This window comes from Melanostigma gelatinosum (genome assembly GCF_949748355.1).
Source record: "Melanostigma gelatinosum genome assembly, chromosome: 11".
Taxonomy (NCBI): Eukaryota; Metazoa; Chordata; class Actinopteri; order Perciformes; family Zoarcidae; genus Melanostigma; species Melanostigma gelatinosum.
Window position 1 is genome coordinate 2,643,600 of NC_136644.1, and position 23,910 is coordinate 2,667,509.

The 23,910-nt window shown below is 44.4% G+C and overlaps 5 protein-coding genes across 7 annotated transcripts; 2 read left to right on the forward strand and 3 right to left on the reverse strand.

The window, feature by feature from the left end:
* Positions 1 to 395: 395 nt before the first annotated feature.
* On the reverse strand, positions 396 to 5,246 carry pi4k2a (phosphatidylinositol 4-kinase type 2 alpha). The gene is made up of 9 exons (XM_079277766.1): positions 4,819 to 5,246; positions 3,171 to 3,371; positions 2,942 to 3,073; positions 2,604 to 2,757; positions 2,447 to 2,505; positions 2,252 to 2,351; positions 1,944 to 2,077; positions 1,667 to 1,726; positions 396 to 1,541 (listed from the first exon to the last, which is right to left on the reverse strand). Exons 1-9 carry the CDS (start codon positions 5,149 to 5,151, stop codon positions 1,380 to 1,382), a joined length of 1,335 nt encoding a protein of 444 aa, XP_079133892.1. The 5' UTR covers positions 5,152 to 5,246; the 3' UTR covers positions 396 to 1,379.
* An 898-nt stretch (positions 5,247 to 6,144) lies between these two features.
* LOC306784214 (phosphoglycerate mutase 1) lies at positions 6,145 to 8,993 on the forward strand. The gene is made up of 4 exons (XM_079278090.1): positions 6,145 to 6,516; positions 7,567 to 7,841; positions 7,958 to 8,138; positions 8,361 to 8,993. Exons 1-4 carry the CDS (start codon positions 6,378 to 6,380, stop codon positions 8,528 to 8,530), a joined length of 765 nt encoding a protein of 254 aa, XP_079134216.1. The 5' UTR covers positions 6,145 to 6,377; the 3' UTR covers positions 8,531 to 8,993.
* A 604-nt stretch (positions 8,994 to 9,597) lies between these two features.
* Positions 9,598 to 12,297, forward strand: exosc1 (exosome component 1). The gene is made up of 8 exons (XM_079278037.1): positions 9,598 to 9,671; positions 10,259 to 10,374; positions 10,573 to 10,647; positions 10,738 to 10,826; positions 10,923 to 10,956; positions 11,045 to 11,095; positions 11,361 to 11,445; positions 12,051 to 12,297. The coding sequence occupies exons 1-8, from the start codon at positions 9,644 to 9,646 to the stop codon at positions 12,155 to 12,157; spliced, it is 585 nt and encodes a 194-aa protein (XP_079134163.1). The 5' UTR covers positions 9,598 to 9,643; the 3' UTR covers positions 12,158 to 12,297.
* Positions 12,298 to 13,513: 1,216 nt separating this feature from the next.
* knop1 (lysine-rich nucleolar protein 1) lies at positions 13,514 to 17,683 on the reverse strand. 3 transcript variants are annotated; one of them, XM_079277794.1, is made up of 7 exons: positions 17,597 to 17,683; positions 17,173 to 17,247; positions 16,918 to 16,986; positions 15,694 to 16,803; positions 15,534 to 15,605; positions 14,974 to 15,042; positions 13,514 to 14,525 (listed from the first exon to the last, which is right to left on the reverse strand). In XM_079277794.1, the coding sequence occupies exons 4-7, from the start codon at positions 16,765 to 16,767 to the stop codon at positions 14,226 to 14,228; spliced, it is 1,515 nt and encodes a 504-aa protein (XP_079133920.1). In that variant the 5' UTR covers positions 16,768 to 16,803; positions 16,918 to 16,986; positions 17,173 to 17,247; positions 17,597 to 17,683; the 3' UTR covers positions 13,514 to 14,225. The 3 variants fall into 3 exon arrangements, with proteins under 3 accessions (XP_079133920.1, XP_079133921.1, XP_079133922.1); XM_079277795.1 differs by lacking the exon at positions 17,597 to 17,683 and adding an exon at positions 17,344 to 17,429; XM_079277796.1 differs by lacking the exon at positions 17,173 to 17,247 and having other exon boundaries at positions 17,597 to 17,639.
* A 2,884-nt stretch (positions 17,684 to 20,567) lies between these two features.
* On the reverse strand, positions 20,568 to 23,281 carry gprc5bb (G protein-coupled receptor, class C, group 5, member Bb; the record flags this gene model as incomplete). The annotated part of the gene is made up of 3 exons (XM_079278547.1): positions 20,568 to 20,612; positions 20,708 to 20,820; positions 22,171 to 23,281. 3 exons carry the CDS (start codon positions 23,279 to 23,281, stop codon positions 20,568 to 20,570), a joined length of 1,269 nt encoding a protein of 422 aa, XP_079134673.1.
* Positions 23,282 to 23,910: the final 629 nt, after the last annotated feature.

Here is a 23,910-nt window from a genome sequence, read left to right on the forward strand (position 1 = left end):
GGCAGCGGAAACAAAGGGTTAACACAAAACTTACGTAACCTTTAAGTTGATATCGCATCAGGAGCTTCTGACCACTTACGAACGTATGAGGAAATATCTGACCAGCTCGCTGGCTTGGTTCTGAGCAGCTCGTGTTCAGTGGAGCTTTTAGAGATTTTCTTGCTCAAATGAGGATGAGAACAAAACAGTAATGACGCGGATCCATAAAACCAAAACACTGAAACGCTGAGTAGAGCTGAAGGGAACCAGAGTCAGACCGATGACGTGTTCGGCCATTAGCGTGCGGTTGTTGGACTAGAACGACTCTAAAATGAGCTGAGTCAGCAACATTCACAAACGCACAAATGATCTGTGTTAATGGAATATGTTTTAATTATAATCTATCATTAAATATTACATACAAATGATACAGTGCATTGTGACGATACATTCCATGTCAGTTCAGCAGGAAGTCACTTTGTTGTCCTTAGGTCCAAACCCACGAGCCAGAAGATGAACAGAAATCAACAAGTCCGTGACAAACGGGAGCTTGTGAAGTGGGAATCACACCCCCCCCCCCCACGTGGGATGATTGTGTCTTCTTCACCGATGATTTAACTCATCAGTGGAAGAAGGACAAATTAGGCAAGCCAGTGATATTTAGCTCAGCTTAACAAACATTTTGTGTCTTTCACCAAAAGTGCCTGCTGACCAACATCTCTTCAGATCCTGTTCTAAACCGTTATGTGGCGCAACGAGTGACTGTGAAACCAGCTCACGTGGCTTGTGTTCACTGTGTAAAGACATACACACACCACTGACAGCCCAGTTCCTAAATCACAATGAACACTTCTCTTATTTGTTAAAAATAAAATAAAAAAAAAGAAGCTGATTTTCCCCAGTGGCACCACTGCGTTCACCAGCCCAGGGTTTAACTGCGTGGGAGGAAATATGCAGGGGAAGGTTAAAAGGCAGAGAGGTACGAAGACAAATTAAACGTGGAATGCAACACCTCCAATTCAAAAACACAGCACGAGGAGCTTTTGACTGGTGTGCATGTGCACCAAGGAGTCCAAAAGAAAAGTCTCGACACCTCACTGAAATGCTCTCTCGCAGGAAGGTACAGAGTCCTCATCATTGAGGCGTTAACTCTTCATTGACATCCATGCAAGGCACAGAAGCAAAGAGGAAAAATATGCTGCAAAATTCTCCCTCTTTTGGCTTCACCTCTCCACCCGCTCACTCTCTGCAACCAAAATATTCACGAGGAGAGGAGGGGAGGGGGATAATTATTTCCATTTCCAGGAAAAAAACGCTCTCAGATTCTGCCCCGTCTTCCATCCGCACATCGACACTCCGACTTCCTGCTGTTCCTCCTCTTCCTCTTCGTGGCATTGCTCCTACCACCAGGTAAAGAAGGGTCTTCTGCTCTGGAAACTCTGTGTGTAGGACTCACTGTTGGCTCTCTGAGGTGCTCTGGCTGTTTCGACGATTACCGGGGGCATCTGGACCAACTGCAGCGGCGTTTTACCGTCCTTCAGGGCTTGGCACAGGTTCAGGATCTTGGAATGAAAAGGAGAAAGATAAAAGTACGTTTAAAAAGCAAAGAGGTCCGTTCAAGGAGGAACAGTTAGTTGCATGTCAAACTGCTGAAAACTGTGTTTTGAGAAGAGAGCGGAGAACTCACCTGCCCCCTCATGACGGCTACTTGTTTGTGAAACTGTCCTCTGTCGAAACCAGGGTCTTTCTGTGAGACACAGAAGACAACACACACACACACACACACACACACACACACACACACACACACACACGTCACACAAAACGTTTACAGCCACAGAACTGATATTTTGATGCCTGCGTCCATTTCGCAGACATATCCTGACATTCCATACACTTACATTATTACCACGTCATTCTGGACACAACATGTTGCCGAGTACCTAATCTGAGTCCCTGCATACCTTGAATAATTCGTACAAATCCTCCTCCAGGTCTTTGATGAAATTCGGGTCAGAGAGTTTGGGCAGGACCAGCTCTCTGATTTCCAGGGAGAAAGGAACTTTGGCCTGGGAAAGCCACGCCCAGTAGAACGGGTCTGGTGGTTGGAAAACGAAGCGAAATAAAAAAGATAATGTGAGAAATGGAGAATATATATCTTTCACTGGACACGCTGCTGAGACGGAAGCTGCAGTTTCTTCAAGAGCATGACTTCCTCCCTGCAGAAGGTAAGCAGCGATTGGTTAAAAACAATTTCGACGCAGGTGCTCACAGGCTCTCCAGGAGTCGGGGTGTTTGAGGGGGAAGGCGAGGCCGTTGTCTATAGCTGCCAGCTTGATGATGGGATCCTTGACTACCACCCAGTCTGTGTCCTACATAAAGACACAGGGATAAAAAAAAACAACACATATTCAGTCTTTGGGGGTCAGCATTTTAGAAAACTCCAACTGTGTCTGTGTGTCCTCACCCTATTCCCAGGATCCATAGGACAGTCATGCTTCAGCAACCAGTTGTCGTTCCCCCGGTCTAGATTACCAAGGAAATACAACGACACATGTTCTAAAAAACAAGTGAACTTTGCCGAGTGTACAGCCTCTAATGTGCCGAGCGGAGAGAATACGTGCCGGTGTTCCTGATGATGTAATCGAGGACTACGAGCCGCTCAAACTGCAGCTGGAGCTGACGGTTGGTGTTTTCGGGCAGGGGCTCCGCTTCAAACCTCCGCAGCCAGAAATCTGCGTCCTTGTATCCGTCGACAAAGAGCTGGAAGGAGCCAACCTGGTGGAGTAGCAACAGGTGGTGGTCTACATGTTAGACAGAGCGCATGTATTCTCTGGATGCTTGTAATGCCATTGTTCTTAGCATAGCTGTGTCGTTTTTCTCACTGACAGCCACAGACGATACAAACAAATGGATCACTGAAAGGAATCCCCTGCGTACTGCAACAGTTTCATCATATTACCTTGGGTGGCAGTCCGATCCTGTGGAAACGCTGGCCCACTTTAGGCACCTTCTCCAGGGCTAGCCTCTTTCCTCGAGACTTCACCCTGTCTATGGCACTGTAGTTGAATGTTTCGCTAGCCAGGTACACCACCTACAGTGCAAAAGATTGATTGAGAGAGGCAGTCTTTGCCAAATGGTTTGTTGCTCTTTGTAAGGAGGAGGCAGCGCTGTGTGCGTCTATGTCGTACTTTGGTTCTGGGAACGATGTTCAGCTCCAGTTTCTGGTCGACCAGGCTGGCCCCGGCCTCCGAGAGGTAACCCTGGTTCAGGACCAAGCAGTCGCGGCCGAAACAGCAGGGACAACACAGTTTCTGGAGCCACTTGGTCCACTTGGGGTTCAGCTGGCCGTAGGGCTCCTCGTTCTTAGGTTTGAACACTCCAATGATTTTCTGATGACAGAGAGGCAGAGTGGGGAAAATGAGAAGGAAAATCAGGAAAGAGAGAGCCGAGAGGTTCAGCATCCGACGGGAGTTAAGAAAGTGAAGTTTAGGGATGGAGAAGAAGAGGTTTAGTTTGAGTCAATTAAATATTTAAAAGGAGAATGTTCTCCTTCGGAAACAGGACTGAAACATACAGAGCACACAGAGGAGGATTATGCTGCAAGAGTGATCAAAATGACACTGTAGCTGAAGCATGGAGCTGAAGCATGGAGCATGACTTGAATTAAAGTTTTCCGCAGCCAGATTTATAGGGCATGACTGTTTGATGAGCACAAAATAGATTGTGTGCGGCGGTACGTTAGAATTGTAAATAGAAATCACATGCCGCATTACGCTAGTGTGACACACACTTACACACACTCACCGCCTTCAACATGAAACTATGGTCATTGAAGAGAATTATATCAGCTGGCACATGATTACTAAGCACGCTGGTGACGAACTAAGGGGGAGGGGGGCTAGAATACTAGAATACTAGTCTTGAACGGACTGTAAATACAACAATGAGGATCTGGCCACAAAGTCGAAAGACACACTTCCCTTTTTTTTTAAACATGGCACAACACAACACTGTAGATAAGGACAGGGTGGGAGGACAGCATCTGTGAGTTACTCAAGACTATTACTGGTCAGCGCCACTCGTGGCAATCAAAGTGTACCGTGATTAATCTGGCACGAGTCAGGAGACGATGTCTGTGTGTTGATTCCCCGATTTGTCTTGAATGTGTAGCACTTTGTAAAACAAATACATTGATTATACGAGCTGCAACAAATCAGCGTCTTCTGTTTGATTAGATAGTTCACACTTTGCACAGATTTGCAATACAGCAGGAACAACACTGGAGAGCTACCAGAAATAACGGTGACGCATCTTATCTGTGCCATGTTTGACATGTGACAACTGATCAGAGGTGGACTTTCACTAACAGACTGAGCAGAAGGATCTGAGCAGCTTTCAGCAAGAAGTTAAACAACACTAATATATGTTCACTCTGGTATGTGCCATAAGATGACTTTGGCAACAAAGAATGTTTATAAGAAGTAATTTATCCAACCAGCAATTGGTTTGCTCAATTCTTAAGACTTAATGAGTGTTTCATTACTTTAAGCCTTCACACTGTCGGTGTTAAACACACGTGTAGTCTGTTGTCTTCTATTCTAGAAGAACTGGTTGTTTACTACGTTCCTGTTGTGTTGTGTTGGCATGACCGATAGCCTATTTGCCAAGTCATCACAGGCCAGTTGAAAGAGGCCTTTCCTTTGATCGAAGCAGCCATTGCATCACACACAACACAACAGATACCAGAGATAAGTCAGGAGAAGCTAAAGCGGCCGTTAGCATTGGACAGCAACTGTTGGTGCGCGGTAGACGCAAGTTAGCAGCTTCTCTTCTTACCCCCTGCGAGTCTTTGACAAAGTAGCTTCCACTGGATCCTTGGTAGATCCTCTCCGGGTAGATCCCCTCCTCTATGGCTCGCTCGGCCTTTCGGATGATGTCTCTGAACTCGGGATCCTCCGGGAACTCGTTCCTGTGCGGCTCCCGTGGAGAACTCCCACGGTCCAGAAGCGGCTGTCGCTCCCGGCTGCGTCCCGGACTGCCCGCCGGGATGCGCACCACCGAGCCCGGTGTGCTCCCAAACGAGCCCCGGGGGCTGGCGGGCTCTGTGGGACAGTAACTGAAATCACCGGAGTCCCGGAGCGGAGAGACGAGCGGACTCGTCTCGTCCATGACGTTGGAGATGGACGAGGAGTTATTTTAACCCGCTGAGAAGGAGAAGAAAGAGACAACAGGAAGAAATAGAAGAGGTAAAGAAAGTGGGACGGTTGTTTAGTTGGCTAGCACTGACGCTGGCTAACAAGGAAACACACGAAAAAAAGGAAAAGTCAGGTGACTGTCAGCTTCCGGAAAAAGGCGGGACTCGTTCAGTGTTTTGATCTTCAACCAATCAACGTTCAAACGCTCCCGTCAATCTCCTCATCTCTAGCGCTGATTGGACACAATCATTCCGCCCACGGAAGACACGTGAGAGCACAGTTAACCCAATCAATTAACTACATTAAATAAACAAGGCCTTTGGCGAGAATTTGAGTGCTATCATCTACATACAATATAGGGCTGTTACGGGAGTGATCTTTGTACAGTTGTCAGACTGGCAAATCACGACAGATTATTTTGGCTTCATCGAATATACAAAGCCAAATTAAACTCTAAAGTTTGTTACACGCTACATTGAAATAGATTTGACAAAATACGTCAATAAATGTTCGTGATGTACAAACCACAGAGGCTACTTTGAAAATCTGGCCATTGCTTTTAAATGACAACACATTTAAACTTGTTCTTTTGAAAGCTCTATAATAGTGTGTTGCTATATTTAGGCCTAACAATAAATGTATTGTTATTATTTGTAATACTTCTCTGTCTTCCTTATGTGTAAGTATCATGGGTCCACGTTAATCTACCGTTCTAGTGGCAATGCTGCTACATTTGAAAGACACAGGAGCAAATTGAGGAAATCTCAGAAAATAATCAAAAAGGTGAATGAATACAGATGCATAGTTTCTATTTGAATAGTGACCATTCATAGTATTTATTTGTGTATCAAAGCAGTTTTCCCATAATGATGCTCCAACACAGCTGGAGCTGTGTAGACGTGCCGCTGTGCTCATCCGCCTCCCTCCCTCCTCCTCACGGGGCACGCAGCTCGTCCTCTGATTGGTGGAAACCAGCAGGAAGAGAGCTCGCGCGTCGTGAGATCTGACAAGTTCGGACACACCGACTCTACACGCTAACAGCAGGCTAACCCTCCAGACTACCAAAATACTTTTCTTGGTAGCCGTCTTTGGAATTACAGCGAAACCAGCACAACTCTGCGGACGTTGCTGCCGCGTTTGAAGAAGCGTCACTCACGCCATATTTACCGGAAATACAGCGCAGAGGGCATCGGCGCGAGGATGGCTGCGTACAAGCTGGTCCTGATCCGCCATGGGGAGAGCTGCTGGAACCAGGAGAACCGCTTCTGCGGCTGGTTCGACGCGGACCTGAGTGAGACCGGGGAGCATGAGGCGAAGAGAGGAGGACAGGCCTTGAAAGGTACCAGATAATGACACGGGGCCTAATCGGGCTTTCTCTCGGTCGTGGATTAGCAAGACGGTGCTGATGCAACTCTGACGGATGGGGAAGCAGGTAGCCGGTGTGCGGCCCACTGCGACATTAGGCTGTTGGTCTGTGAGAACAAATAGAGAATGTAGATGCTGCAAATGGCATGATCAGCCAGCTGTCAGTCCGGCACAGACCACACAGATCTCCGGTGGACCCGTTTTTTCCTGAGCCCATGGTCCCTGACACCAGTCAAGACAGTGTGGCCACCCCTGGTGTTATATGATCCTTATTTTAGGTTCTCCTTACCGCAACCATCTGCATTAAAGACAAATGCACAGAATCATTCTCATCAGTCTTTCTGATAGATTCAATATATATTTTATTGTGTTGTGAATTGTAGGAAAGTAGACTTAATGTACTGTACTATAATGTGGGACATTTTGAAATGTACAGCTCTCATACCCAGACACACTGATTCGGATATAATGTCTTGAACAAAAAAGGAAAAAAGCCCACAGATTCATCCACAACTCTAATAATGGAGGAAAGTGTACGCCTGGGAAAGAAGCCTGTGTTCTCAGTATAGATTAATGCTGTTTGCTGAGCGATGCTGTGACCACATCTCCGGAAAACACAAGATTAAAAGTGGTGCTTCTTGGTGGAGAAACTCAGTTTTACAGATTTGTCAATTGAATCAACTAATCAGTTGGTCCACAAACTTGTTTGAGTGTTAGTCGACTATAAGAATGTATTTGGTCTCGAGACACACTGCTGTTGGTTTTCTGCAACCTCACAAATCCTCTGCAGGATGTGCCTGCAGAGCCCACAGTGGTATCGCACTGCCCCTGACTAAGCAAAAATACAAACATTAGGAGAGAAGCAAAAAACAACTCGGATGTTGTCGTCTCTGTAACAAAAACACATATATTTGTATGCAGTCCTGCACTTACATATCAGCGAAACCTTTCTCTTTGTGTCTTAAATGGCTGTGAATATCCACATTTGCCGTCTTTTTCGTGCCCTGTCTCTGATCCACGTCAGACGCTGGCTATGAGTTCGATATTTGCTACACCTCCGTCTTAAAGAGGGCCGTCCGCACCCTGTGGTTTGTTCTGGACAGCATCGACCAGATGTGGCTGCCCGTCCACCGGACCTGGCGCCTCAACGAGCGCCACTACGGTGGCCTGACTGGGCTGAACAAGGCTGAAACAGCAGCCAAACACGGAGACGCCCAGGTCAAGATCTGGAGGCGCTCTTTTGACACTCCTCCCCCGTCCATGGACGAGGAGCACGACTTCTATCAGAGCATCAGCAAGGTGACGCCACAGGAAAACATCGTCTCTTTCTGTCATACAAATGCAGACATGTTTATTACTTCATGATAAAGCCACGCGGTTAAAATGTAATTGACTACTTTAATTCCCTCTTCTAGGACCGGCGTTACGCCGACCTGACGGAGGACCAGCTTCCCAGCTGCGAGAGCCTCAAGGACACCATCGCCAGGGCTCTGCCCTTCTGGAACGAAGAGATCGTTCCACAGATCAAAGAGGGAAAGAGGGTGCTGATTGCTGCCCATGGGAACAGTCTCCGGGGCATCGTCAAGCATCTCGAGGGTAAGAGACAGACGGAATGGTATAAGTGTAAACGTTTGATGGTTAGATTACTTGAAAATATTATCACTACCGTCTTTTCCGTGTCGAGGTATTCGGATGAAACACTTGGCTGTCATTAGCTTTTTGCACACCTGATGAACCACTTGAAATGAAACTGTCCTGTTTCAGTCTGGTCCATGCAGATGGGTTATAAGCTCTGCGTGTCTGTTGCTGTCTTCCCAGGTATGTCAGAGGAGGCCATCATGGAGCTGAACCTGCCCACAGGTATCCCCATTGTGTACGAGCTGGACAAGAACCTGAAGCCTTTAGGACCCATGCAGTTCCTGGGAGATGAGGAGACCGTCAAGAAGGCCATGGAAGCTGTGGCTGCTCAGGGCAAAGCCAAGAAATAGACTTCCCCCCTCCCCCTCCCGGATGAGTTATGAGATAGACTACAGATATCAATCATGTGCTGTTTAGTTATTACAAGGTAATTTACTGTTACTGTCATCACACAGACAATGTGCACTTTATTTTTTAAATACCCAGCTTCTGCACAGTTTGATTAGTCTTTACTTTGTGACATACTGAAACATACATGTCATTATTACACGATAGGTATCACCAATAATATGATTTAAACACTGACCAAAATGCAACATTTGGGACCAGCAAATGGCAGCAAATATAGACAAACCCTGCAGAGTCATCCCATGTACTCCTTCCTATTTTCCTATCCATGTAGGTGAGGCTCAGAGGGAACAGGAGAACCTATAAAGAAACACTGGCTGTTGTCAAAAGGACATGTTGCTCTGCACTGCTGATTGTTGTTTGCTGTGGCATTGTGAGAAAAATAATAAATGTTTTGAGCCATTATGTGATGAAATGTTATATCAGTGTCTGACGGTATTTCATTATTAGATCCTAGAAAACCAAAAGTATTTTGGATTTTGGATGGTCAACGAAGGCAGAGAGGTATGCATCTCAAAGTATACATCATCTGTTCCTTAATACGCCAAATACACCTGTTATAAAGAGCCAAACAAAAATCATTCCTCCTTGAATAAATAGTTTTATTCTTACACGAACGTCAGTGCATGTCCAGAAGTGTGATATGTAAAAGATACAGATATTAAAATGCTAAATAACAATACTAGCTACTTCAATTCTAATCAAGATGGAAAGTACATGCCATAGTAGTAACATAATTATTGAATTGGCTTAGTGTGGCATTTTTCATATTAATGGGCAAAACAAGCCCACATTAGTAATTTATATAATTAATACATTGTATTAATACAATGTATTATTACAATTGTTTATATATATATTTTTCAATTATACGTTATTGTTGTACATATGCTTCGCCGCTATGAGGCAGCACTGCATGCCATGTGTGCCTCCACCAACATGGCGGACCGAGCCGTCCTTCTGTTACTTCCGCTCAGCGCGAGACCGGCCAATCAGAGTCCACTCGGAGGTCGTCGTCACAGCCAATGGGCTGACGAGTTACGCTCCTCGAAAACATGTCTCCCATGAAGCTGTGTGTTCCAGGTGAGTCTCGTAGAACTTGCATTTACTCTCAATAAGGATGAAGTTAAACCCAATGTTACCCCGTGTTGTCCTTCTGTGTTAACGGTGTGTTCTGAAGGCGTCGCTGTGCTGCAGTCTACAGTGTGAAACCACGTTAATTATTTACAGCTGCCATGCGTGGTGTGGGCTTTGGCTCCCAGCACAGTTAACACCACACTCAGCTACTTTTAAATGTATGGCTAGTTGTATCTGGTGAATATGAGACTGAGTAAGTGAGTTTAGAGCTAATACTTCAAAAACAGTTTACTGTAATCACCGTACTTATGCAGGGCTGTGAGCTCTTTGCTTTAACTTTCCACGCATGTTTCACCTCCTGCCCTGCCCATCGCCTCAGGCAGGACAGCAGCATTCCTACTCTCACGTGTTGTGACTCACCCATGTGAATTCCTCGGTTGCTCCTTTTACTCCAAAGGTTAATGTTACGTCACAAAAAATGTATAATTTGATTCCGGCTGTAGCAGAGATGCTCCACCTCCACGACAAACATTTGAGTATTTACAACTCCTCTCCAACACTTCCCCTGTCTTTCCCCTCTTGTTTGTGTCCAGGTGACAAGCTATGCAGTGTGGAAAACTGCATTCCCGGCACAGGAGTATTCCTGCGGCACGGCTACATATACTCCTCACTAGCAGGCTACGTGCTCAAGAAAAACGAGGGAGAGGAGGTGAGGGGGGGGGGGGGAAGGTGTTGTGTTGTGTAACATGTTGTGAATGTGACTGAACAGCAATATTTTTGCTCAGGGCGTGTGCTGAAATATCCACAATATTTAGTGTGACAGGTTTGTTCTTCAGGCTCTTTTGAACTCATTTCAAACTGAATTGGTTTCAGCTGACCTGTGGTTGTATTTACATGTGTTTTCTAGTTACCAGTGATCTCAGTGGTGCGGGAAACCGAAACGCAACTGCTCCCCGATGTAGGAGCGATAGTCACCTGTAAGGTATGCAGTGGAATCAGATACACGTCTTCTATATTTAGCTGATCCTAAGAGGTGTTTTGTCTCGAGCCTCACTGTTCTCTGCCTGGACAGGTGACCAGTATCAACCCCAGGTTCGCCAAGGTCCACATCCTTTATGTGGGCTCCACGCCGCTGAAGGACCGCTTCAGAGGAACAATCAGGTAACCCCAAAAACTCTGTCCATAGCCAAACAACATTCTATGTCCTATTTCTCTGTGTCACTGCCAAAACTGAGCCCACTCCCTCTGCCTTTACAGGAAAGAAGATGTGCGTGCGACAGAGAAAGACAAGGTGTGTTTGAATCCATGTAGTTGGTCAGATCATCGAATGTTGCCTCGTGTAATCTAAGATGGCATGCTTTTTACTTTTATTGTTACAGGTGGAGACGTACAAAAGCTTCAGACCTGGCGACATCGTCTTGGCGAAAGTGGTATCCTGTCCCTCGATAAATAAACTATTCAGCTCATGCGTCCGCTACCTGCTTTTTCCTAAACTGGGAATGACACGTGTCTGCCACGTTCTCTGTTGTTGTGCTCTCTGGTCGCGTGGCAGGTGCATATATTCACTTGTTAGTTTTAAATCCAATCACAACTTTTTGGATGATCACTAATCGTGAATTTAAAACAGTGCCACTTCAATAGTGTGGATGTATGCGGTTTGCTTCTGTGTCGTTAACCCTTGACCCGTGGTGTCAGATTTCTCTCGGTGACGTGCAGTCGAACTACCTGTTGACGACAGCAGAGAATGAGCTCGGGGTGGTGGTTGCACACAATGAAGCAGGTGAGTCTCAATTATATTGTATTGAATATATGTATTGTCTTATTATTTTCAACTTCAAAACACAGGAGTGTTCCAGCACGGACTGATACACACGGTGGTTTAAGAGTAGCTGCCCAGATAACTGGGGACCGTTATTGTCACTTATCCATTCACACAGTAAAGACATATTTATCAAGCATTGCTGGAGCACTATTGCAGTTTGGCTGAGTTTTAGAATAGTGCTAATGTAGTTATTTCTGATCTCTTAACAAAGCATTTTTCAATCCAGTTACTTTGCTACTTCTTCGAGCCAAGTGATGAAACTCAATAACATGGTTATTGAAATGTTTTGCTACAGAAATTCAGCACGATGAGCCTTAAATTAATGTTATCCCAAACTCACACTTTTTGGAGAAGTCACCCTCTGATTCAGAAATATGTCTCACCCACACCGGCACCCTGATCTCGTATTTTCCTTGTGTTAAGATTCTTGAGGTCACACACTCCAGAACACAACGATGAGCATTTCATCATTTTTGTAGATTCCAATAACTCTTGAGGTTTTTAAATGTGCGTGGTGCTGTCAGTAGTTTGATTCAGTACGTTGACGTTTCTGTCTGGATCAGGTGCCCAGATGGTTCCCATCAGCTGGTGTGAGATGCAGTGTCCACGAACGCACAGCAAAGAGTTCCGCAAAGTGGCGCGAGTGCAGCCGGAGTTTCTACAGGCGTGAGACGACGTCTTTCCTCCACAAGGAACGCACAGATCCCCCCCCCCCCCCCCTCTTTCACTCACTGTTGAGTAGCCTCCCAACTCTGCTTCAGATGTTTTCTGACTGGATGATGTGCATATCTTTGGCTGCTTCTGGTTCACACGTGTTTTTGTTTTTTTAAATAGCTTTCCCTCTGCACATGGTGTCATTTGATTGTGCCAGCTTGGAAACACTGAAGCAGCGTCAGAACAAACTGTCAGGACATATTCTAAACTATGTAGCAGCTGTTGTAGAGACACTTTAACTAAAGTGAGTGCTTCTGTCTGCGACGTTGGTTTTTAAAGTTGCCTTTAAATTGTCTGGTGGCAACCCAATTGACTGAGGATGTTGCATTGCAGCTGCAGAGTGACCACCATGGTGAGAAGCTAAGAGCATAAGAACCTAGTGAAGAGAGGTGTTGTTCACGGAGCAGGATTCACTCGGTTTTGTTAAAAGGTACTTTAGCCGATCATCGGGTCACAAGGATAAAGCAGTTGGTGCATTAAAGTCAGACTTGGTTAAGACGAGGCTTTGACTGCATTTTGTAACCAGAGCCTAATGTTAAACACAGCTACCAGTGTGGAGAATATTAAAGTTCAACATGATAGTCAGATATTTCTCTGTTTTCAGCACATTGTCAAATCTAAATGATTATGAGCCGACAAGAAGGAAGCAGAAATGTCTTCATTTTATCTTTTGAAGTAAAGTGTACTCTGATTTTCCTTCAACCTTCACTTTACAGCAAATGTCATTCAGGTGCGAGATGGAAATAAAAACGATCAAAGCCGTTGTTTCCTCTTTTTACCCAGACACATTTAAAAGGTGCAGTGTAAGATCGGCCTCCTGTTTCAAAGAAATAGGAGGCAGCATTTCACCTCTTCTACTGGGTCTACAATCATAAAGAAAGCAAACTAACCAACAAAGGAGCAAGAACGCAGGAAAGTTCAGCCAGTCAAAATAAGACTGCTGTGGTGTGCTATTCACATGTAGCAGTGGCCTATAGTTACACTGACGCTAACTCAGACAAGTGATTATTGGATTAAATCCAAAGCAGCATTAATGAGAACTTGTATATTTTTAAATCATCTTGACCACCACCAGGTGGACCTCACTGTGAGGAGAGCGTATTGTCAGCTAGCATTCGGCCAGCGCCAGGACACCCGTGTCATGATCGGGCGGGATCAGAACCCATGTTCTGAGGTTTGTCATGGCTGAATGTGAAGTGTAACCACCAACTGTCTCCCGGAGCCGCCGCCTGCCCTCCACACTGGTGGCACAACAAACACAACAAAGACAAAACAAAAACATAAGTAGTTTGAGTCCACCACTTTGGATTTTATAAAAGAAAATACACAGTACACGGGCCCTGTAGCTTCGACATGATGACCAGCTCTGGCATTAGCTCTATTTGGTATTACGAGGCGGGTCGGGGCGAGCTAGCGTCCTGGTTTCAGTAGAGAACTCTGAAACAAATACATCGTTGACATGTCAGCACTGTAACCGCTTCACATTGAGTAGAAGGAGTTAAAAAAAAATAAAAAATAAATCCTTTTTCAGAAGCCTGTATTCAATAACTAAGCTTTGATAAAAATTGCGATTTTAGCCGCCAATTTTCCTCAGTTGCGCACACAGCTGCTCATAATCACCCAACACTTCATGAAAGTAATGCACATCAGAAAACATCTTTGTCTGGAACACCTCCAACAGAGCTAGAATAAAATCAGGACATTTATACCAGCTCAGTGTAAACGGGCTGAAATCACAGGACCTCTTTTGCCCAGTTATAATCTTTTACACAGTCAGATGTTTAATATACAGTATGTGCAAACAGCGGGTTGTGTGTTCGGTCTCTGACATTCATTTACAGACAAGTTACAATAATAGTCTGTTGTGAGGTGTAGATTTCCTGGTGAACCTGAGCGAACTGTCAAGTGTGCAAATCTAAAGTTTAAAAAAAAAAAACACATTTTAAAAAGTTGTACAACCACACTCTTGAAGATGTTGAAGACACACACACACACACACACGCGCGCACAAACACACACACGGATCAATCATCAAAGCGAACTGATCGACATGCATTGACGTCGATGGACAACTTCTTATTGGTTGGTGCATTGAACCCAAGTCCTGACCCCCTGTTACTGAAGTCCATTCTGCGCGATTGAGCGCGTTCAAAGTCTCCCAGAAGCCCTTGCTGCAACTGCTGCTGTGCGTCCTTCCCCAGTGCCATATTAGCTCCGCTGGCCGCAACCGGCTGGGAACCCTTTTTGAAGCCGCCCATCAACCGGAGGAACTTCTGCTGCTGGTCAGAGCTGTCGAACTGGGCGCTGCCCCACTGGCCGAGACCCTGAGGAACACAGATATTGGGGGCAAATATTAGAAACTTAGTGAATTAAGAGGCTCTCCGCTGATTTATGACATAAAGCACCGCTTAGTCGTCATGAGGAGTACTACTTGGTCTGTGACAACAGATGTCTTTTCTAAAGTCTGACAAAATACCCTGATGATGTTCTCAGACTCAAGAAAAGTTGCTTGGGCGTGTACACTTCAAGTGTATGATAGAAAGCCTGCATCACAAACTGTTTTACAACCTGTCTGGCATTGACCACAGGGTGGGTCTAATGAGGATGCTGTTGAGTTGCATTATGGGAAATGTAAGGCGCAGTCCCCATCATTGAGCTTCACCAAGGATACTGACTAAAAACATTGAAAATCTCTCTGCCCTTTTAAGGAAACAAAGCCAAAGGGAAACTTTATAGTTGTACGTTCTTCACAATAAAGTTACTGATACTGACCGTTGGTTTGTCAGGTTGTTGGGGTTGAGAGGCCTTGTCGATCTCCATTTGTAAAGCCTGTCTTCTTTCCTATGACAAACCAAAACACACGTCATTATGCTTAACTGCATTAAACAGACAACTTACATTTATTTGGGAATTAAATAATACAGATGGTTGTCTCATTACGGGGATAGTTTAACATTTTGGGAAATACGCTTATTTTGACCAGCTACACGAGAACATTGACACCACTCATGTCTGGTCATTAAATATGAAACTACAGGCAGGAGTCGTCCAACTTAAGTGGACTTAACAAGATTCGTGTCAATTAATGTTTCACCCTAGGACAGAGCCAGGCTAGCTGTTTCCACCCGTTTCCATTCTTTGTGCTAAGCTACGCTAACGGCTGTTAGCAGTAGCTTCATATGTACCATACAGACACGAGAGTGAGATCAATGTTGTCGTTTAACTCTCAGCAAGAGAGCAAATAAGAGTATTTACCAAAATGTTGAACATTTGTGCACAGCGATATCGATCACAGCCAACAGTGACTGAGGAAAACTGAGAGGCTCGTTCACCTGGTTGATGGTGACCTCATCTGTGTTTCCAGTTTTCTCCGACATGAAGACCACGTCCACGATGTGCGAGTCCTGAAACACAAACCAGGTTCACTCCCGATGTTAAAACTTAAAAAGAACATCTGAGCCCAGTGTCGATGGCCTCCGACAGCACACTCACATGTTGGTCTTCCACCTCTTCTTTAATCTTCCTCTTTTTTGCACCAGTTCCAAAACTCACAGTCTCCACCTTAACAGAGCTCTTCTTGCCTGTCGTGTCCGCGGCTCCCGTTTCACTAATCTGCTCCTCAACCTCCTCACATTTTAGTATTAATGGTTCTTCCTCTTCTCCCTTTGATTTTCCCTTTTTCTTCTGCTTTTTCTCCTCTACTTTGTTGACCTCCACAGAAGCTTTTCTACCCTTTTCTTTCTTTCTGTTTGTCTTAAGCTCCGTCTCCTCTTCATCGATGACAACAATCTCGCTCTTCGTGGATTTGTCTCTCTTCTTCTCGGGGATATCGTCTTTCTCCACCTTCTGGCCTGATGCCGCTTTGCTCCTTTTGTTGTTACCTTTCATCTGAGGCGTTGCTAATTTATTTTGCTCTTCTTTAGCATTGGCTTCCTTTTTCACTTTTACCGCACAAGTGTCTCGCCCTGGTGTTCCAAACTTCACTCCATTGTCAGTCACGTTAGCAAATTTTCTCTTTTGTGTAATAGTTATTCCTTCACAGATTTCCTCATCAGTGGTTTTCTGTTTCTTCTTTTCTTTAACTTGCTCCTCACTTTTCTCTGTATTTACAACTAAAATCGTTTTTCTCTTCTTGGCTCTTTTTGGTAATTCCTCCTTCTGCTCTTTCTCTAGCTTTACATTTTGTAGTTTAATTTGAACTGACTTATTTTGTATTTTGTTCACCTTCCTCAGTTTCTCTTCCACTTTTTCTTTTACTGAACTGAGCGGTGCAATTTCCAGCTTCTTCTTCTTCTTGACTTCTTTGTCATTTCCATTCTTAACACAAGAAGCATTCACAGATCCACTGACAATTTTCTTCTTTGTCTTCACTTTCTGTTCACTTTCATCCAAAGACTCCCCATCTATATCTATAACAATTATGTCAACCTTTTTACTCTTCTTTTCTATTTTAACCTCTGCTTGGCTCCCATTATCAACAGAAACATTTTTCTTTTTAGGCAGAGAGGCTTGTCCTTTTGTGAGTTTCTTCTTCTTCTTCACAAAATTCTGGTCACTCTTCTCCATCTTCCCCCTCTCCACAGCAACAGACCCCTGGCTTATCTGGTGAGAGAAATAAGAATGACTGCAAGACAATACTAGATAATAGATTAAACAGCAAAAACAGGCTTATAGGCTCTATGAGCATGTGCAAGTAACAGAGCAATAAACACTAACCAAAGGTTGGGCTAGCTCCCTGGGCTGCGACTGCTGATCAATGTCTCTTTGCAGGGTCAGTCGCCTCACCTGCAGGGAACAGAGCAGTGTTGTGCTTAAATGTTAATAATTTCATAAATGTACCAAAACCAGTAAGACTCTTTTATCTAACAGCCAAGCTGTTAACGCAGATCTTGCATGTATGCAGGAGTCTGCATACAATCCTAGAGGATTATACTGCCTTGCACGTGTTTATTTAGTTTGTATCATCGGTACCTTGTCAACGGTGATCTTATTGGATTTAGATTCACAATTTTCGGAAACAAAGATCACTTCCTCATCGGTTTCCGTCTGAAACATAACACGAGCATGCTTTCAGTCCCACTGTTCATAGGTGAGTTAACACGTCCATGGCACCTACACTTGTATGACGACATTTTGACTTACGACAAGTTAAGATGCAACAAATCCAGAGTGACAACAGGTCTCGGCCAGAATACAATGACCGTGTTTAACGAAAGCACTCTCTTGTCAAACCATGCTAGCTAGCAGCTCACAGCAGCTAACGTGAAATAGCAGCTAAAAGGTAAACACGATGAATAAACACACTAACTAACGTTAGTCAACTGGACGGTGAGACAATCGTATCATAGTTGCATGATGTATTATGAAATGTAAACTTGATGAGCGATTTACTTACTTTGTACCCTTAGATAGTTCACGTGGACACTGGTTTACTATCTTCACCCGGAAGTAGTTCCCGCTCTTTCCTGTTGCCGACGAGCCAGGCGTCCGTAGCAACAAGTGGGCGCAGTTATACCGGATGCGAACGCATCAGGTATTTGTGCCAAGCACAGTGAAAAGGGTGGATGTCATGCGTCATTTCATGCGGTACAACGCCTGCGCAGTGAAACCTGGGCTGTACTTGCCGGAAGGCTCACGAGCTAGCGCACGAGCGTACCCAACACGTTATGTCAGGCCGAGCGCAAGCAGAGAGCACCTGTTCTCAGTATGCGTTCATGGAGCTGAAACCATCATCCCTTTATTGCTAGCGCCGTCTGCAGTGACCCTCCAACGTTGTAGCTCCAGTTACACTGCGCATGCGCCATATCCCAACGCTCAAAATGTCCCAGCCTTTATTCAACAGGTATAAGAGTCGTTTTCAATTCAAATATTGTATTTTATTTTGGTTTTGTTTGTTTGTTTGTTTTTTAACTATGAAATTATATTTTATTACTTAAAGTAGTAACTCATGAATATGTGTACGTTAATTTAAGTTGTAAATGAAGCTAACGCTATAGCTTGGCCAGTTAGTGATTGATTTTCCCCTTTATTGAACCAATATATTTACAAGACACACTTGCAGTGAGTCAGCAAAAGGACTTAGTGTGGCACATTTACAAACAACTAAACACATACAAATAGATAAACTAAAAATATATTTAACATAAAATGAACAGCAAAAAAAAAAGGTAACCCAACGACATTCAAAGCATGGTTTAAGTGAAGTGTATTATGCAGGCTTTGAAGTACTCTCTCTTTTTTAATTCTTCACACAAATACTTTCGGCGGTCCAAAAGTTTGCAACGTTATCCCCAATTCAAGGACTACTACATCCTTGTGAGACGGCAGGTTTTTTTCCCTGCCTTCAAGTGTGGACACAAACACAAACGTGTCACGTCCCTCCATACTCCATACTACTGTTTGTAGTAGCTGATTGTACAGCTGCATCTCTGTGAAGTGGCCAATGTCTACAGTACAGTGGATCCATTAGTGTGTACCGTAAGGACAGGAGGATGAAGAAAGATCAGTTCAATGACCAGACAATAATTATCAGAAAATATGCACTGATGTATTAGCCACTTTGTGCGAATCACATTACAGACATTCATGTTACGCTGCCCGAAACAAACAACAGTGCACAAACAGTGCATCAAAAGAGCATCTCAAAAGGAAAATACCATTTTTACATTTGGAATATTTACATGATTCAAATTCAGTTATATAGTGTTTATACATAAAATTCTTGTGATCATAATATTTTCATTGTACATTAGCTGAGCGCACACTTGTATACAGAAGCAAATTATATAGTTTTAAGTCTTATAGCAAGAAGAAAATGGTCACAACATTTACATGGTGACTGTTCTCTGAAGTGTATTTTGGGTTAGGGTTAGGATTAAATGTCCTCGAATTAATTCAGAGTTCGTCAGGAAATAAAAAACTGCAACCCTCAAGTCAAGTATGAAATTGCCTCAGAGTTCAATTTGCCGGTGCATTTGAACAGCAGCTGCCGACTAGAAAAGCGTCTCATCTTGGAGCCAAACTTCGCTGTGTCACAAGTAAAAACAGTACACATGCATTTGAATCTGTTCCAGTTAAATTCACAGTGATGGATGATGAAATGTTCTCTCTATATTTGGTGGAAGTTGAAATTGAAAGACATCCTAAATGCCAGAATATAATGAGATGTTTCCATACAAGTATGATCAGTAGCCAGCAAAACAGTCGACCTTTAGTAGCTGTTCCAGAGCTTTCAATCATACATGGTCTTCCTCTGCAGATTTTGCCCAGTTGTCATGGAGTTGTAGATGTTTCAAATTTTCTGAGCACTTCAGATGGTTTTGTTATCTGTTGTCTCCAATTTCAAGAATGAACTCAATACTAAAACTACTATTTCTCTTCCATATTTATATAAAAAGTCTAGAAAACACTGAAAATACAAGTCATTTTGACAAAAAACATTACCTTTAAACTGCACTTACATGCATCTGAAAGGATCATACATCCCAAATCCATCCAAAGATAAAGTGCAAAATCACAACCTCCAACAGTAAACCTTACTGCAGAATAGGCATTTCAGTATTAAATGGCTTTTTATGAAATACTTATTAAAAACTATTTACCGAATGCATTTTAAATCAGGTGACCCCCCCAGAATTCTGCACAAGCTTTGTTAAATGCATGACAAATATCAACACACAGGGCACAATGTGCCAAATAGCACTGATGATAGAATTGAGACATGGATAATAACGCACTGAGGCCTTTGGGTCTTTCCAGCACGTAATACAGAGGCCAAGCAAGCTTTGTTGGCGAATGCAGGCAATTTACATGAACAACCTAAAGGTTGTTTTATTTCAGTCGTAGCTCGACGCAAGATAGAAAGGAAAGGAAAGCATCGTTTTTACGAAGAAAACATCACTGACCAGTAAGTAACAGCACTCGTTTAGAGCTGCTCACACAAAACGTTTAATTCACTACATTCAGATCATGAGTGAACCTTTCTCCAGGTCAAAGCCACGTTGACCACTGGTCTCACCTTACATACAGTAACATTAGCTCCTGATACTTGTCAGTGTATTTATTTACATATTACAATTAAGACGATCAAAAGTGTGGAAGCTCCGTCACTTTCTCTTCCCTCTCTCGTGTCCAGTCTGCCGATAAAGAGGCAACACAGAAAACTTCAGCAAAAATACTATTAAGAAAGGCTCTTAAAATGTAAAATACATGTGTGCGCAAATGCATTAAACATTTTTTAAACTCCCATCGAATCCATCCTGTGTGATATGTGATTCTTAATCTCTCCTTCTTCTTCTTCTTCTTCTTCTTCTTAGGCAACAGGAAATTCCACAATCACACACCCGTGTATCCAGCTTGGTCCCGTATTACCATAACCGTCGTCCAGTGTAGTTAACTGGGGCCGTGGGCATCTACAAGAGAGAGACAAACATGTGGTTCCCACATACATTGCTCCTGTGGTTGGTTATTTAGTAAATGAGGCAACAATACACACATCCATACTTACCGTTCCACCATTCATGACCAGAGCCATCTCAGTGGGTTGGTAGACGTGACCTCTGAAGGCGACGCCAGGACGCATGCTCCCTTGGCTGCTGTGGTATGTTCCACTTCGGAGAGCTGACAGACGAGACAAGGCGCACACACACACACACACACACACACACACACACGTTAAAGCTCTCTCGCTAACAAACATAATTATTCCACTTTCAGGAGACATGATAGACGACTGTGCCACTGACTGATACAAAGCATAAATGCATCAAACTTGAGGTTGAAGTATAATTACAACAATCATTTGGGAACTCCTCTCACACCCACAGTAAACCCTCACCGGTGATTGTAATTATTATGGTTGATCGGACCTCTTTTCCAGTGTTTAGTTGACATCTCCCCGACTCCCCTGTATACCAGTACTTTGTTGGGCTGGATGAATTACACGTTTATCGGGCTTATTGATAGTCATCATTCCTTGTATATATGTTAACACAATCTCTTGACCAACTGCAGAGATTACAAAGATAAAGAGACAGAGTTTACCGTCCATTAGGGAATGCAGCAGAAGACCAACCTCATCCTTTTAACCAGATTTTTTTTAATCGATTTTATTATTGTCCTCTGAGAGAACTGAGGACATATTCACAAAACATCCTGAGCTCCTGAGCTACTCTGAGTTAGGAGAAATTCCGAAAGATAACTCTTGGACTTGTCTTTTTTTTTGTCTGAGAGTCAAAAGCTGCAGCCTGTGCCTCATCGCATCAGTGTTGAAAGCATATTTTGTTACTATGAATCAAATCAGGCCATTCGATAGCACTGGAGATGCATTTTGCACAACTCTCCACTCCTCGGACTCTGATATGAAAATGCAGTTTGTAGCTGATGAACTTTAAATGTCTCAGCTGTGTGTGAGAGTTATTCCTCAAACCAAAAATCAATCCATCCATCTTTATTAGATTTTTATGTTGTTTATTAATTATTTTAATACAATTTAATTTAACCTAAGTTCGTTGAAATTAGATTTGTTTTAGTTTATTTGTAAGTGTACCCTTGAGACATGATGTCATCCCTTCTCTCAGCGTGGGAGTGCTCTCAAATTCAATATCCGTTGAGAGGAGCCACATTGATCACCTTTCAGACTCACAGACAGCTGTGATTACAGTATGGCGTTATTTAAAGACGGCATACTGCATAAAAGTTCGTTTTTGTTGTCTTTTTTTATTCTGTTTCTGTTGTACGTTGCCAGGCAACAGTGTTCTGATGACTTACCATAAAACACTTAAATGTCAAAGATATTTGTACTCAACCCATCACACAGAAAGACGACCAAATGAGTTGAAATAAGGCAGCATTCGACCGAGGATGAAAAAAACATGTTTTCCCTTTGAAACAGGTTCTTTATCTCCGTTATACAAACATGCAGAGTAACACACACACACACACACACACACACACATTACATAAGCCTACTTGCGCCGTGCTCCTCCATAGAAAAAGCCTGGTTTTCAGGGAAGGGTCGGTGCGAGTGTACCGGGAGCTCATCTCCAAAATGTGGGGGAGGGGACGTGTGACTGGTGTCGAACAAGTCTTGCGTGTTGGACGGTGGAGGGTTTCGGAGACAGAGGTGCGCCTCTGGAATAGCGTGAAACAGCAGCAGGATCCAGCCCTGAATGACCAGGGCCACCGCCAGCGCCGGCTCATCCAACACCTTTACATCCTTCTTTCCTCCTCCTCCCAACCTCTCCCCTTTCCCCTTCCCCCTCAGCGCCTGGCTGCCATGAAGATAAAACCCCAGCCACGCCACCCACAGCAATGCTGATGCCAGACTAGACAGGAAGAGCCAGACGGCGTTACACTTCCATTTCTGTTTTTCGTTCTCTCCTTCTCTATCTTCTTCACTCCCACCTCCTCCCTCTGCCCCCATCTCTCCTCCACACAGCACCACCCCCAAAGAAAGCCCCATGGCTATGAGGAGCAGCCCCAGGGTGTAGCTGCATGTCAGAGCAAAGTCTAAAGGCGGATATTCGCAGGCCGGGTGACCCTCCCTAACCACAGTCAGCAAGACCCATTCGGCAGAGATGATCCCCTGAACCAAGGCCAAGGCCAGGCCTAGCGCAGCCAAGGAGCTGCCCGAAGGGCTCGTCTCGCCAGCCACCAGCCTCCTGAGCCTCACACCCTGCACGAGCAAGCTGGAGAAGCAGAGAGCAAAGAGGGGCCCCCAGAAGGCCCTGCGGACCACACAGAGCACCTGGTTCTTCCCCACCAAGAAAGCCAGAGAGATGGAGAAGAGCCCGAGGAGCGTGCCCAGGAGCAGGAGAAGAGGCCCCATGCCGGAGCGCCTGGCGGGGTCAGAAATGAAGCGGAGCTTGACTAACAGGAGCACAGCGAGGACCAGAGAGGCCAGGCCACCGCTGCAGGCCACGGCCTCCAGAACCACACCCCAGGCTGACTCCAGGTCACACAGCACTCTGTACGGAGGGTCCACATCCACGCTGCACCCCCGTGGAGGAGGAGAGGGGTGGGATGAGCCGTAGCCAATCAGTGACAGGAGGCAGATGATGATGATCGGGCTGACGGCCATCTTAGAGACACAGAGCAGAAAATAATGTAGTGATGGGGAGAAAGGTACAGAGAGAGAGAGATAATGCTGTGGTGAGGAGAGAGGCAGGAGGGTGAACGTCGTGATAAATTACTGTCTGTTAGTAAATACAGTACCTTCATGAGCTACGACATAGAGTAAAAACAGCAGTCAATAAGATCCAATAATATCAGAGATTAATATGTTTTTCTCTCTCACACTCACACACACACTCACACACACTCACACACACTCATACACACTCACAGCACAGAATAGAACTGCTTTTAGCACTGGGCAATAGTTTCCATGGGAACGGGAAACAGCGTGGGCTGACTACATCACATACTGGGCTTTTGAGAAGTAGAGTTTCAGCGCCCAAAAGCACAGAGAAAATGCACGCGTATGCGCACACACACGCACGATGTTTGTACTTGTGAGGACCCCTGTCGACGTGATTGCATTCCTTATTTTAACCTTTACCTTGATACCAAGTTAAAACCCTCAAACCGTGAATGATTATAATGACCTCACTTTTAGAAAATGCCCTCGCTGTCGAGGTCTGAAACTCAACTTGGTCCCTAACAAGGATAGCGATGGAACACACGCACATACAGAATAACACAGCATCG

What these genes read in the sequence shown, in the direction of transcription:
- pi4k2a (XM_079277766.1), bottom strand. Translation starts at nt 5,151, where the DNA reads ATGGACGAGACGAGTCCGCTCGTCTCTCCGCTCCGGGACTCCGGTGAT. An exon ending in ACATCGTTCCCAGAACCAAA is followed by an intron (nt 3,074 to 3,170) that starts GTACGACATAGA and finishes TTTGCACTGTAG; the next exon opens with GTGGTGTACCTGGCTAGCGA. An exon ending in CTATGGATCCTGGGAATAGG is followed by an intron (nt 2,352 to 2,446) that starts GTGAGGACACAC and finishes GTCTTTATGTAG; the next exon opens with GACACAGACTGGGTGGTAGT.
- LOC306784214 (XM_079278090.1), top strand. Translation starts at nt 6,378, where the DNA reads ATGGCTGCGTACAAGCTGGTCCTGATCCGCCATGGGGAGAGCTGCTGG. An exon ending in AGGAGGACAGGCCTTGAAAG is followed by an intron (nt 6,517 to 7,566) that starts GTACCAGATAAT and finishes GATCCACGTCAG; the next exon opens with ACGCTGGCTATGAGTTCGAT. An exon ending in TCTATCAGAGCATCAGCAAG is followed by an intron (nt 7,842 to 7,957) that starts GTGACGCCACAG and finishes TCCCTCTTCTAG; the next exon opens with GACCGGCGTTACGCCGACCT.
- exosc1 (XM_079278037.1), top strand. Translation starts at nt 9,644, where the DNA reads ATGTCTCCCATGAAGCTGTGTGTTCCAG. An exon ending in GAGCGATAGTCACCTGTAAG is followed by an intron (nt 10,648 to 10,737) that starts GTATGCAGTGGA and finishes CTGCCTGGACAG; the next exon opens with GTGACCAGTATCAACCCCAG. An exon ending in GGTTGCACACAATGAAGCAG is followed by an intron (nt 11,446 to 12,050) that starts GTGAGTCTCAAT and finishes TGTCTGGATCAG; the next exon opens with GTGCCCAGATGGTTCCCATC.
- knop1 (XM_079277794.1), bottom strand. Translation starts at nt 16,767, where the DNA reads ATGGAGAAGAGTGACCAGAATTTTGTGAAGAAGAAGAAGAAACTCACA. An exon ending in AAGAGGTGGAAGACCAACAT is followed by an intron (nt 15,606 to 15,693) that starts GTGAGTGTGCTG and finishes TTTGTGTTTCAG; the next exon opens with GACTCGCACATCGTGGACGT. An exon ending in ATGAGGTCACCATCAACCAG is followed by an intron (nt 15,043 to 15,533) that starts GTGAACGAGCCT and finishes GGTTTGTCATAG; the next exon opens with GAAAGAAGACAGGCTTTACA.